At 39.4% G+C, this 12911-nt stretch overlaps 1 protein-coding gene across 6 annotated transcripts in view; it reads right to left on the bottom strand.

Moving 5' to 3' along the window:
• Crppa (CDP-L-ribitol pyrophosphorylase A) overlaps positions 1 to 12911 on the bottom strand; it is a 267060-nt gene that overhangs the window by 144453 nt on the left and 109696 nt on the right. For all 6 annotated transcript variants that reach the window (XM_021230698.2, XM_040743231.1, XM_005076215.4 and 3 more), the window contains exon 5: positions 12294 to 12339. In XM_021230698.2, the coding sequence (XP_021086357.1) occupies positions 12294 to 12339 (46 nt within the window). The remainder of the gene's footprint in view (positions 1 to 12293; positions 12340 to 12911) is intronic.

The raw sequence follows: 12911 nt of genomic DNA on the forward strand, positions 1-12911 counted from the left end.
TTGTCAGGGATCTGTGAAACCAGGTAAAAGATGCGTGGGAGTTATATGTGAGGCTCTAGCCCCCCTTAAGATTGAAAATATTTTAAAATAAAAGTGCCCTCACTTTACAAAACAAAAAATACATTAAAATATATTAATAGCAGAAGAAATTAAAATTCCCATCATTACCCATTAAAGGTCATGAGAACAAAACCTAAAGGAGGATGATCTAGACTTGAGATCAAGGGACAATGACGAAAGGTAATGCTTCTGTGTGGTGAGCTCGTTTAATAAAGTTTCCACCATGTGTATATCACACAATGTCTGAGATACACCAGCTGTCTTATTATACTTTCTATGGATCATACATATAAGGTAATGCTTCTGTGTGGTGAGCTCGTATAATAAAGTTTCCACCATGTGTACATCACACAATGTCTGAGATACACCAGCTGTCTTCCTATACTTTCTATGGATCATACGTATATATCCTCTATTAAAAATGCCCTGAACTCTTGGGGAAGGGTCTAGGCCCTGCCCTATATGAAATGACACACTATGCACACCCCCATGGAGGGCCTCACCCTCCCTGGAGAAATGAGGGGATAACGGGGGGGAGGGCACGGGAGGAAGGGAGGGAATGGGAGAGGGACCTGGAACTGACTTGTGAAGCAACCTTGTTTCTTATCTAAATTTAAACTGGAAAATAAAATTTAAAAAAAATGGCAATGTCGCATTCTGTTCCTACTCCGAGATCAGACTATTAAACGTCTCCAGTTGTCTCTTCTAACTCAATGCTTCTGTGTGGTTGACTATTAGAAGTCACTAGTAGTGCTCTTTTCTACCCTATACTCTCCAAAGGCACAGATTTGGTAGCTACTCAAGAGTTTCTAGCCTGAATTTTGTAAAGTTCCCAAGTAACCCAACATACAGACAGACTGGAATCTCTGCTTAGCTGACACTAACTTGGGATAAAAGCTTCTCCTCTTTAAAAATATGCAAATTGCCTATCACTGCTGATTATCACCCTCAAGCAGTGTGATCTTCTGAGGTAATATTTCAGCTTTCTTTAATCTTCCTGCCATGTGTGGCAATTGGAGAATGGTGAGTTTAGAAAGGCATGGTGAGCCACCCATGCACTGAGGCTTTCCACTTCTGATGGAAAACTATGAAAGAAAACTAACCCCAAGCAACCAGTACTTTCATCTGCAAGTCTCATCAACAGCAGTTTCTCCCAATACTCTAAAGATGACACATGATAATAAACAACATTTTTAACAATTACAGACTTCAGGAACTGGACAAGCATTTAACAATAAGGTTTTATGAAAGTTCAATTCAACATCGAGATGCTTCTGGAAGCCATTAGGTCATATCCCGGTACTGTATTCAAGTATGAACTGAGAAAAGACAACTTTTAAAAAAAGTCAAACCAATGTTCCATTGAACTACAACATCAAACCCACCATACAGTGTCTGCATAAAAACAGTCTAAAGTAAAAATTATGACAATAAATGAGAGTATACATAAAACTTCATCTATTATTGAAATGTTGACATTATTAGCATTTACCTCCCAAGATGACAAAGTATCTATCATTAAGTAAAATGAGTGAATAACTATGGGCCATTCGAGATCTATTTCCCCTTTATCTCAGAATAAGAGTTAGAGTGAAATAGGGAGATTGCTCAGTCAGTAAGACCACACACTGTGGAAGCATGAGGGCCTGACGGTGAAATCCCAACACTCACATTAAAACCAGAAATGGAATGGCAGAAACAGGCCAATCACTCCAGTTTTAGTGAGACCCGGTGCCAAAGGAATAAAGCAAAGCATGATAAAGCAGGACACTGTAGAACCTTCCCTGGCCTCTATGCATGCATGGGCACAGGTACACACAGAGGCACACACACATATACATACAAATACACACATACAGAAACACATACACATATACACCACACACATAAACACACAGATGTACACACAACACACACACACTCATATAAATACACATTACACAATAATATGTACATATATACATACATGTATAAGTACACACCACACATACACACATGTATACACAACAGACATGTAATCATACACACCACACATATACATACAAAATACACACATACATGTATACACCACATACATAAACACACATATGTGCACATGCACACAACACACACACTTACCCATAGACATTACACACAAATATGTACACATATACCACACACACACATATATATACACACACCACACATACACAGATGTATACACAACACACACGTAACCATACACACCATACACACCATACACACACATACACACCACACACACATATACATACATATAGACCATACACACAAACACACAGATGTACACATACACACAACACACACATACACATTGCACACAAATATGTACACATACACCACACACACATGTATACATACATACATGTATATACAACACACACATGTAACCATACACACATACATGTACACACACACATATTTTAGCCTTTTTATCTGTATGAAAGTCTCCAATTTCTGGCCTGTGTGCATGCATGGGCACGGGCACACACATACACACATACACGTTTTAAAATTCCGTATGAAAGTATCTAACGAATGAAAACGAATTAGTACAATAAAGTGCTATGATTCACACCCTATCCAGAACAGGTGCATGTCAGTGTCAGAGGTTGTGGTTAGGGAGACGCTCTAACTACTTTTGCCTTCTCTTGTCTTAGGGAAAACATAACTCCAGATCTGATCAAGCTCTAGGATCTAGTTGTTATGTTATCGAAAACAAAGAAACACACAGCACTGAACCACACATGACTAGACAGGCAGCAATATGAAGATCACCTGCAGGCCAAAACAAAAGATAAAACATTTTTAAAAAGTGTATAAAGATACATTAAATACACTTAAAATGTCTTTTAAAAACAATGCACAAAATATGGTAAGAAAATTGGGCATGGCAGACATAATTACAATCGCAATTCTTGGAAAGCTGAGGAAGAGTGCCATGAAGTCAAGGATGCCTAGGCTACATACATAGTTCAGTATCAGATCAGCCAGGGCTACCTGGCAGGAAACCATCTCAAACAAAAACTGTGATAAAAAAAAAAAAACCAGGCAGGCGCAGTGGCACCTGCTGTCTTCTCAGCACTTGGGAGTCTGGGACAGAAGGATTACAAGCTCAAGGTTACAAAATGAGACCATCACACATAAGTAGATAGCGTGAAGGGGGTAGGCAAGGGTTCCTTTTCTACTGGATTGGCCTGGCATATCAAAGCTTTGGAGTGCACAGGTAAAAAAGAATTGTATTTAGTCAACAGATAGTTATTTCTGAAAGATGTTTGGCATCAGAAGCTCTAATCCATCAAAGTAGCATAGCATCTCCATCTCTTAATGCGGTCTGGGAATCAGAGCCCAGTTTCAAGTTCCACTTCCTACCCCTCCACGATCAACAGTGACATTGCACAGACTCACAAGTGAGGGACAGTGAGTGGCACATGCCTGTGGTTCAGCGCTCGAGGGGCTACAGCAGCAGCGCCATGAGGTCGAAGTCAACCTGGGCTCCATGTGGAGACCCTGTACCAAAAGAAACGAAGAAAAGAAAAAGAGGCACTGCGACTGAGCCTCGACACAGCACCTCAGTTACATCTCTAGGTTTCTCCTCACCAGGATGACGGAGGGGAAGGCGGGAAGCCAACAAAAGCAAGATAATCAATGAGCCATCACCACAAGAAACCAGTGAATGCAGGGGTAAGAGAACATTACATACACACACGAGGAGATTATAAGGCATAGCCATCTGTAGAGAGAGCTACCCTGCTCTGTGCACACTGAAACTGAAGCCCAGTCGAATTGAGCCAGACTTTCTAAAAGACGTTGAATACATCAGGTCTCAGCCACATTTGAAAAGGAGTCACAGGGTGCCAGAATGAAATTCTCTACCTGAGTGCAAGCAGTGGGCATGTGGCATCTTGTCTTTGCACATACTTACGTGGAAGACGCACACGTATTTTACTGTTCTCTGGTAGCATGTTATCTTCCCTCTTAAGCATATATTCATTCCCAATTCAGGAAAGCAGCTTTGAAAGAGATATTATCCTCTAAGGTCCATGCGCTTTAAAGACGTGTCACTACTATGACCCACACGCCATATCTGGATTTGAGGCTTTTTGTAATACCTACCCCAGAGTGAGGCAGAGGTGGCTTGCTTCCATCTGTTACCATCTTACTCGATACTTAGTAGCTCACTGTGCCCTTTGACATTTTTGAAAATGACAGATTTCCTTGCCTGTCCTCGAGCTGACACTTCACTGATGATGAACTAAGAAAATTATAATACTAAACATACAAGAAAACTCCATTTTCTCTAATCTTGACCCAAATATTTAGCTTTCTAATTTACATCTTTCTTAACAATAAAGTGCTGAAGAAACCAAGTTCCTTCTAAATTACGTTACCGCCTTCCTATTCTTATTAATGAAAGCTTGACGCAAAAGTTCTTGACGCAAATGTTCTCACATATTCATACAAGATACCATCGCAGCACTGCTTTCAAGACACTAAAGAACAAAACCTATTATGTACAAAGAAGACTTGGTATTAATGGGGGAAATGTGGAAAATTAAGTATCAGTCAAAAGCCAGAAACATCAAAAAGCAAGGTTTCTGAGTAAATCTTAGCTGTCACTTTGCATTGTCCAAAGAAACATGGTTAATAGGAACGGTGCCCTCACTGAGACTTTAACAAGAGAACCCTGACAGGACATACCACAGATGGACAGAGGTCCAGCTGTAGCCGGTGGAAACCTGTCCCTTGCTCATCTTTTCAACTTCGCTCAAAAGTTTCAAAAGAGTTTTGTACTTAAAATCACAATACTAAGTAAAAGTTAAAGGACCCTTAGAAAATTAAACCATCCATTTTCCATGTGCGTAAGACACCAAAGCCAACACAATAAGTCCTAAGTTTCCATAGTGCTGATCCAAATTCGTTCATATGTAATTTATCTTGCTCTTCCAGTCAAAGCCTATTTACAAGAATCACCACCTCCTTTCATGTGTGAGCACATATGCTTTTCTATCAGCAGAGTTTTAAACAATGTGAGGGAGAAATAAGAGTGAGAATATAGATTTAGTTTCCATAACATTGTGAAAGGACTTCACCTGAACATTAATGTTCAAAAACGGGAGGGGGAGACTGGATTTTCCAAACAAAATGTAAAATGATTAGCCAGTAAAAGAAGTTACATTTCAGACAAACCAATTTTTCTTAGAAATAAAACAAAGGAAAAACAATAAAAGATAACCAGGAAAAAGACACAGATTTTTACATAAATGAATATTAATCAATTCTAACTAAAAGCAGCTAATAATGAATTTCAATTTTAACTTCTCTTTTTGTATTTTCATATGAAAAGAGACACCATGAGCCATTTTTATAGCATAAGTTTACTCAAGTTTGTACAATTATAACCAGGAAAGAATAAAATGACTTTTTATAACACCCTTTAGTCACAAAACTGAATTACTAGATTTGCTGAAGGGCAATATGGAAAAATAAATATGCTTTTTTAATGAAGAAATTCCATAGGGATCCTTTTCTTAGAAAAACTTTAGAATATTGACCCTTTTGCCAAGATGCAGTCAGCATAGTAAGGCAAGTGTGGCTTGAGATTGTTTGAACGACGTGTGTATGTCTAGATAAAGTATGTTAGCCCTGGCGTCTGGTACCACTTTAGCATCATTGGGGTTTGTCTGGACATGCAGAGCAGGCTTGGGTGGGCTCAACCAGTTTGGGGAGGGGGTGGGAAATACACTACGCTTCTTTGTTCAGTGGATATTTACAAATGTATCAGTCAGCCCAGGGTTCTGTTGTAGTAATTAATCACACAGCTCTGAAAAGATTGTTTTCATTTTCACTCAGAATAAAAGCTGGAAAGAGTTAAACACTAAATAACATGGGCCAAACTCAACACGCTACCTTAGGAAAAGGAAATGCTGTGGTTGCATTGTTTTATAAAAGTGTAACAGTAATTTGTAATGAACTGCAGTTTAGCACAGACGCTAAGACAGCCATGAGAATACCACCATACATCTCTCCTACTAACCATGGCACACCATAAGTAGAACACCATGTAGGCAATGACTCTAAGTTAAATCAAGTTAAAAATTAGCAGAAAATTAAAATCAGGTTGGGAACTTTACTCCTGTTTGAAGATATGAGTCATATGCTTGCCTGAAATTAAAGACCTAAGTCAAATATTAGTGAAATGATATTTTTCCTGCCAATGAAATTTCCATACTAAACCAAAGATGTTGACTTGATTGTAAATTATGATGGACCAAATACCCATTAGTCCAGTAAGTAGTAAATTTGCTAGTAGAATATGCTCTTGCATCTGACATAAGCTTTTTTTATTTATCATAGCAAAGTTTTATAGTGTGAAAAAACTAAGTAAACAAGAAAGCAGTTACATCAAAGTACTTGCTGCCCATCAATCCTTAGTATTCAAGAAGGAAATAGCTAAAACATTTCAAAATACAGAATATTCAGCAAGCATATTATATCATGGAAAAAGTTACAAGTTCTAACCTATATTTGGAAGGTGTTGTCTACACAGACAAGATCTATACAAATAAAGATTAAAAACATCTAAACATAACACAACTAATAATTTTTAAACGACTATTCTGCCATGTAATTTTTATTTCTATTCTTTCAGTGGGCATGTCTAGAAAGTTAACTTTTAGTTGGCATCTACTTTGTTGAACATCTTTGAAACAAGTAGCACCAGGTACTTTCTAGAAAAACTCTAGGAGGCAAGACCTTTATTCTCCAGAAGGTCAGCTAAAGGCACAGTCCTAATCCAAAGGCATGAAAGCTAGAGAGATTGAATTTAGAGAGATCCCCTCGCACCTGTTATTGAAAGTATGTATGTATTTTACCTACATGGTCTGCTACATCAAGAGATTCTTGAATTCCATATTGCACCAGAAATTGCATTGGGACTGTTGATGGTTGCAAACTTCTTAGATTGTTAAATAAAACAAATTATTTTTTTAAAAGTTCATTGCTTGGGAAGTCATAGGCCCTAACAGAAAATCTACTAGTATAATTTAGTCAAATAGACAAGTTGTCAAGCTATCTTCTAGAATTGCCATATCTTAGTTCAGCTCTCAATCTTGGTCAGAGAAGTCCTTTCCAAAATGGACAGAATGCAATATAGAGAATCATTACTTGCAGAAGACCTAATATCCAGTGTCAAATTAGTGCACACCCTACATAGAATATCCATATCAATTCCTCTACCTCAAGGCTCAGGGAATATCTTGGACAATGAAGAGAAGAATATGAGAGCCAAAAGGTAAAAAGCTATCACTAGACATAAGATGGACAATGCACTCAAGAGCTCATTGTAGCTATAATCACCGGCATAAGCCCTGCACAAAGCCAAATAAAGGATATCAGTCGCCGGGCAGTTGTGACACATGGTTTTAATCCCAGCACTCAGAGAGGCAGAGGTAAGTGGATCTCTGTGAGTTCAAAGCCATCTTGGTCTACAGAGCGAGTTCCAGGACAGCCAGAGCTACACAGAGAAACCTTGTCTTGGATAAACAAACAAAAAAGATTATCAGTCACCATTCCAACAGGCAACATTAACTGCACACAGAGTTAAGAGGGAGAAAGAAACATGAACGTGAATAAAGGGATGTGTTAGGAAGGTATCTAGGGGAGTGGAGTGGAGAGTTTGGAGTGGGTATGACCAAGACTCATTTCATACATGTAGGAAGTATCAAAGAATAAATAAAAACTACCATAGAAAAGCGATGAGTATTAGCTTCTGAACATATAAAACTACAGGTAGTCTGTGGGTCCCATACATAGAAAAATCTGAGCTCGTACTTAAGGCAGAAGAAACAAGGTGCCTGATGCAGAGTCTAGTGTTCAAGAATTCATTTTCCATCATTCTCAAGTAAGGTGCTACCTAGGACACTTGGATATATTATAATATAGAAGTCATAAAACTTCCTAAGTCTTTGATAAAGAGCTACAGACAAAATGCTCCAACAATGCTCAACACAAGGCCAGAGCCCAACAGGCTAGGAATTGGTGCACATAAGCCTGTGACAAAGAACCTGTGACCCCACACACTTAAGAAGCTAACACAGGAGGGCTGCAAGCTAAGAGACAGCCTTGGAAACTTAGAGAGACCCAAAGTCATAAAAAAAAAAAGTAAAAAGAGGACAGGGAACACAAAGCCACTTATCCAGTATGTTCAAGGCCATCATTTCTTGGATGCAATCCCGAGCACAAATAAACTAAAATATATAAACTACAAAACAACTTTGACCATTTATTAAATGTGATTGTTAATTTCATTCAACAATTTGACTGAGAAAAGGCTGCTCAAACAGCTGTTAAGCTCTGATTGTATCTGTGTGGGAGCTAGAGTTTCTGGAAGGGGTGAGCAAAAGTGGTCAGACTAAACAAAGACTTGGCCTCATCAACATGGAGACAGTAACATGCAGTCCACCCAAGGTCTCATGAGAACAGAAAGACACAATTTTCCTTCTTTGAAGATGGAACACCCATTGTCTTCATTTGGTCTCAGTTTCAGTGCAAACTATCCTGGCTCTCTGAACTTTGGGTTTTGATGGAAACAATATCACAGACTTACTTGCCCCTCGCTAGCAGATAGCAGGTCATGGATGGACAGCTTAGAAAGGCAGGGAAGACTAAGGGACAGGGAAAATGAGAGGAGTGTCTCATTTATGGGTCTGGATGAAGACTCAAAGCAGTTGGGAATCAATAATTTTAGCACAGCTAATGACATATGCTCTGAAGTTTGTTAATGAGGAGATAATATTCATTTATATACAGATACTTAAGAATAGTAAAATAGCTATGAAACATGCTTCAGGCATACATATGCCTCAAAATATTTCCTTATTCCTTTCCCAGATATTATCTGGGAGTCTCACAAGGAGGACTATTAACTGCTGTTGACAGTGGAAACATCTTAACTAGCTTCCCATGAAATTCTTGTGATCTTTGGTTTTACCATAGCAAATGCAATTCATCCTTTATCTTTTGTCCCCATATCTCAGGAACCACCCAGTGATCTCATTTAAGGTCCTTAGCAACTTTGGGAAGATGAAACTTCAAAACCCTCAAATACATGAGAAGCCCACACCCTTTCCCTGAGTCCTTTGCTACTAACCCAAGACCCAAATACCTCTTATAAACTCCAATTCTGTGTAATACTGACTTGCTCTAAACTTCTTTTGGCAGCAAAGTGACCTAGAGGAGACTTCTGAAAGGGTGGTAGCAGGCAGTTCCATGGATCTATGTCTCTGGCCTGTCTTCCTACCACTCGTGAGCTGAAGTTCTTCCTGCAGTTTATACCTGTATGTACTATATTGCTTTAAGCAAATGTGAGGGCTAAAATCGTAAGTTTCAAATACTGCACCTAAGAAGCTGATAAAACAAAAATGCCTCTAACCTGTAAGCCCCTTGCTAAAGAACAGAGTGTTTCCGAAATGCTGGAGACTATTGCTTATGTAAGCAAGCCACGTGTCTTCTCTCTCCTAAACAACTTCGTTTGACCCAACTGCACAGGTTGTGCTTGCTCACACGGGAGAGACACAGGCAGATAGATGCTTTTCCTGACTGGGGACAGGAATAAAGTACACCAGGACATCAGCTTTCCCCTGATTGGATGGAAATGGCAAGCAGGAAATACATCAGGATAAATGTTTTCCCCTGATTGGACCTGGAGGGAAATACTTAACTTTATTGGTCCTCTTTTATAAACCTCTGCAAAATGGGACTTATCACCATTTTCTGGGAACCCCAGAATGGACCTGGGCAGAGTTCATCATCCTGGCCAGTATTTAATTAAAGCTTGGTAGTGGTCTTAAGCTAGAACGTCTGAATTAACAGGTAACCTTACTTGATATACTTGGAAAAGGTAAGACTTCTGCTAACCACAGTATATGTAATGATTTACATGTGTGTGAGTGGCTAGAATACATGTGAATGTGTGCGTGTGTATGGGCCGGATCCTGGGTGTCATGATCAGTTACTTTCCACCTGACTTTCCAGGCAAGATCTCTCACTAACCGTGAGCTCACCCAGGCTGACTTGGCAGTGAGTGCAGAGGACACTCCTGTCTACCCTGCCAGCACTGGGCTTAGAGGAGAACACTGTCATACACTGCTACATCTCACAACTTCAAAAACCCAGAAGTAAAACTCTGAAAGTCTTCTTTCTCCTGCTCCTAAAGGTACTTCAATTATGAGTGTTGGCATTTAGTACAAGTCACGGAGAAGGCAGGAATCCTGGGTGAAGAAACATACATGTGGAGTTGGAATACTATATATAGCAAGATTCCAAACATGTACTGCAGTAAAAATAGCTTCAATAGAGATATGACCCACAGGAGATTATAAGGGACAGCCTAGAAGAATGCCTCTTGAATTTAATTCACAACACAAGTAACTGGGACTCTTATGAAAACAGACTCTGATTCAGAGGGTGGTACTGAAGACTAAAACAGCGTTTGAGGAAACTATGTGACTGCTGGCCTGGATATACACAGAGTATGAAGGCCCCAGAGCTGTAGACCTATGTAGGCCCAAAACATCAGAATCTCCATTGAGTTCGTAGAAATACAAGCCTTAAGGAATATGGAAACTCTAAAGTTTCCAACTAAATCAACTGCTTACACCTAGTCAGAGCAGATCACTCTCTCAGAATAAAATAAAACACTTTGAAAATACAATGGTAGAAACTATTACCTGAATAAGAAAACAATCAGCTTAAACTGCTTGTTTTTGGCCATGTGCTGGCTATAAGCTGTGGAGAAAGTATTACAACACGGAGAATTGGCAGTTGAGACACTAAACTACTTACTGCTCATATCACACCACCGCTCTACGTAAGCAATGCAGAACTTACTTGTAAATAAAATCAAATTTAAGTTTTCTATTTCTTTGTGTTAAAGACATAAACAGCCACAGTATGGCTTAGCCAGCAATTCACAAAGAAATATTTACACATTGCCTGGCTGATAATGTAAATATATGCCAGCTTTTTGATTTATGGTTATAGATTAACTGTTTACAAACACAGAAACAAATTATATAACATTAATGGTTTGAAACAAAATACTCTTGAAGAGAAACAAATCCGAGGGTAACTTCAAACAGCCTCACAATTAGAGGAGAGCAAGCTCAGGTTTCCACATGGGGGGCCACTGATGGCCAACTGTTCTCCTGAAACTCTAAACCAAAACTATGCATCTGGGTCTACTGCTCTTCCCCACCAAGCAAGTTTACTTCTCAGCCAAAACTGGAGCATATCATTTTAATTTTGATGGATATAGTCGTCAGCTTCCTGTGGCCTCGGAGTCAGGGGGAGCATTGCTGGTGTTTAAGACTGTGGGTTCAGAGTGGCTATTTAACGTGGGGGTTCTCAGGCAGGGGCAACTTTATCCCCTGTCATATTTGACAACTTCAGGAGATACTTTTCATGGTCACACTCAAGAGGTAAAGGAGAGGGGACAGTGTTGCTGGCATCTCTGTGGTGTAGCTTGGGTCCTACTAAACAAAGTCTAAAAGGCTGAAACGCAAGCATCAGCTGACCCGTTCTGCCAGTGTGGTGCTGAGCTTGAGAACTCCGACTTAGAACACAGAGCCTGCGGAACGCAGAGTTAATGGTCTTTCTGTGTGCTAGTTACATTCCCAGCACAGGAAGAGACAGTTTATGGTTATTAAATATGCTACATGGGATCTTAAAGGGTCTAGTGATGAAGCAGGCGCTGCCACATACATGATCACTAAAGCTGAAAAAAACACTGGAGTCATTGTTAGGAAAAATAAGTTTCCTTTTCTGTTTTGTTTTACCAATTATCATGCCAATTTCCCTCTGACAGGATAGTGCTGAGGGTCAGGGACAGTTTTCTAAGCTGTAAACAGAGGGACCTTCACAAACTTTTATTGAAATATCAGTTTCTACTGTTGTCCTTCCGATAGTATTGATGCCCCACACTTAATAAACTGAAGTCTTTTATAAAAATTAAAATCAATGTAGCATAATAAGTGGTATTTCACAAGCAGGAAACAAAATAAAATGCAATTATTTTCAAAATACGAATCAGAGACCTCAGCGGCCTCCAGGCATCTGCCCTCCTAAAAGGGCTGAGATTTAACTGTCCTGCAAAACCCTCAGCTGGCTCACATTTCCTAAAGCACAGGCGCTGACAGTCACAAGGTCGCACATACCCTTAATCATTGATTCAGCTGCATACAGATCTTGTTTGTAGGTCACCTAAAGGACAGATAAACCTCATTAGACTCAACAGAGCAGGCAGGAATGTGAAAGCAATAAAGCACTGCCCCCAAGGAAATTCTTCCTTCCTCCAGAAACCATACACACACAACACAGGCAATTTCCAAATGAAAGTAGCATTAGGCATTCACATTAAACCAAATTCAATTTCAACAAATGACAAAGATTCGAATCTTATATCTTTGAGTAAATTATGATAGCATATAGCAGTGGTTACTGAAATATGATTAGTACACCTAGGGATTTATAATCAAAGAAAATGTGTAAGTGTTCACGTTACTGCTTTATAAGGTTTTCTACTAGAAAAGAAGGTGGGGAAGAAAGGGAGAAAGGGAAGGAAAGGAGGGAGGAGGGCTGAAAGAGGAAGGGAGTCTCCCCATAGCAAACGTCACCAGCTCCTTGCTAGGCTGAGGCTGTCAAAGACTAATTTATATTTAAAGAGACTTCTCCTGAATGGGGAAAGTCTTTATGAAACAGGTTAGTTGCACCTTGTGAGGTTTTCCTTAAAACATAGCTTCTGCAAAAAGTAATCTATGGGGTACCACAGTGTG

Source organism: Mesocricetus auratus, unplaced genomic scaffold (genome assembly GCF_017639785.1).
Source record: "Mesocricetus auratus isolate SY011 unplaced genomic scaffold, BCM_Maur_2.0 Super-Scaffold_15014, whole genome shotgun sequence".
NCBI classification, from domain to species: Eukaryota; Metazoa; Chordata; class Mammalia; order Rodentia; family Cricetidae; genus Mesocricetus; species Mesocricetus auratus.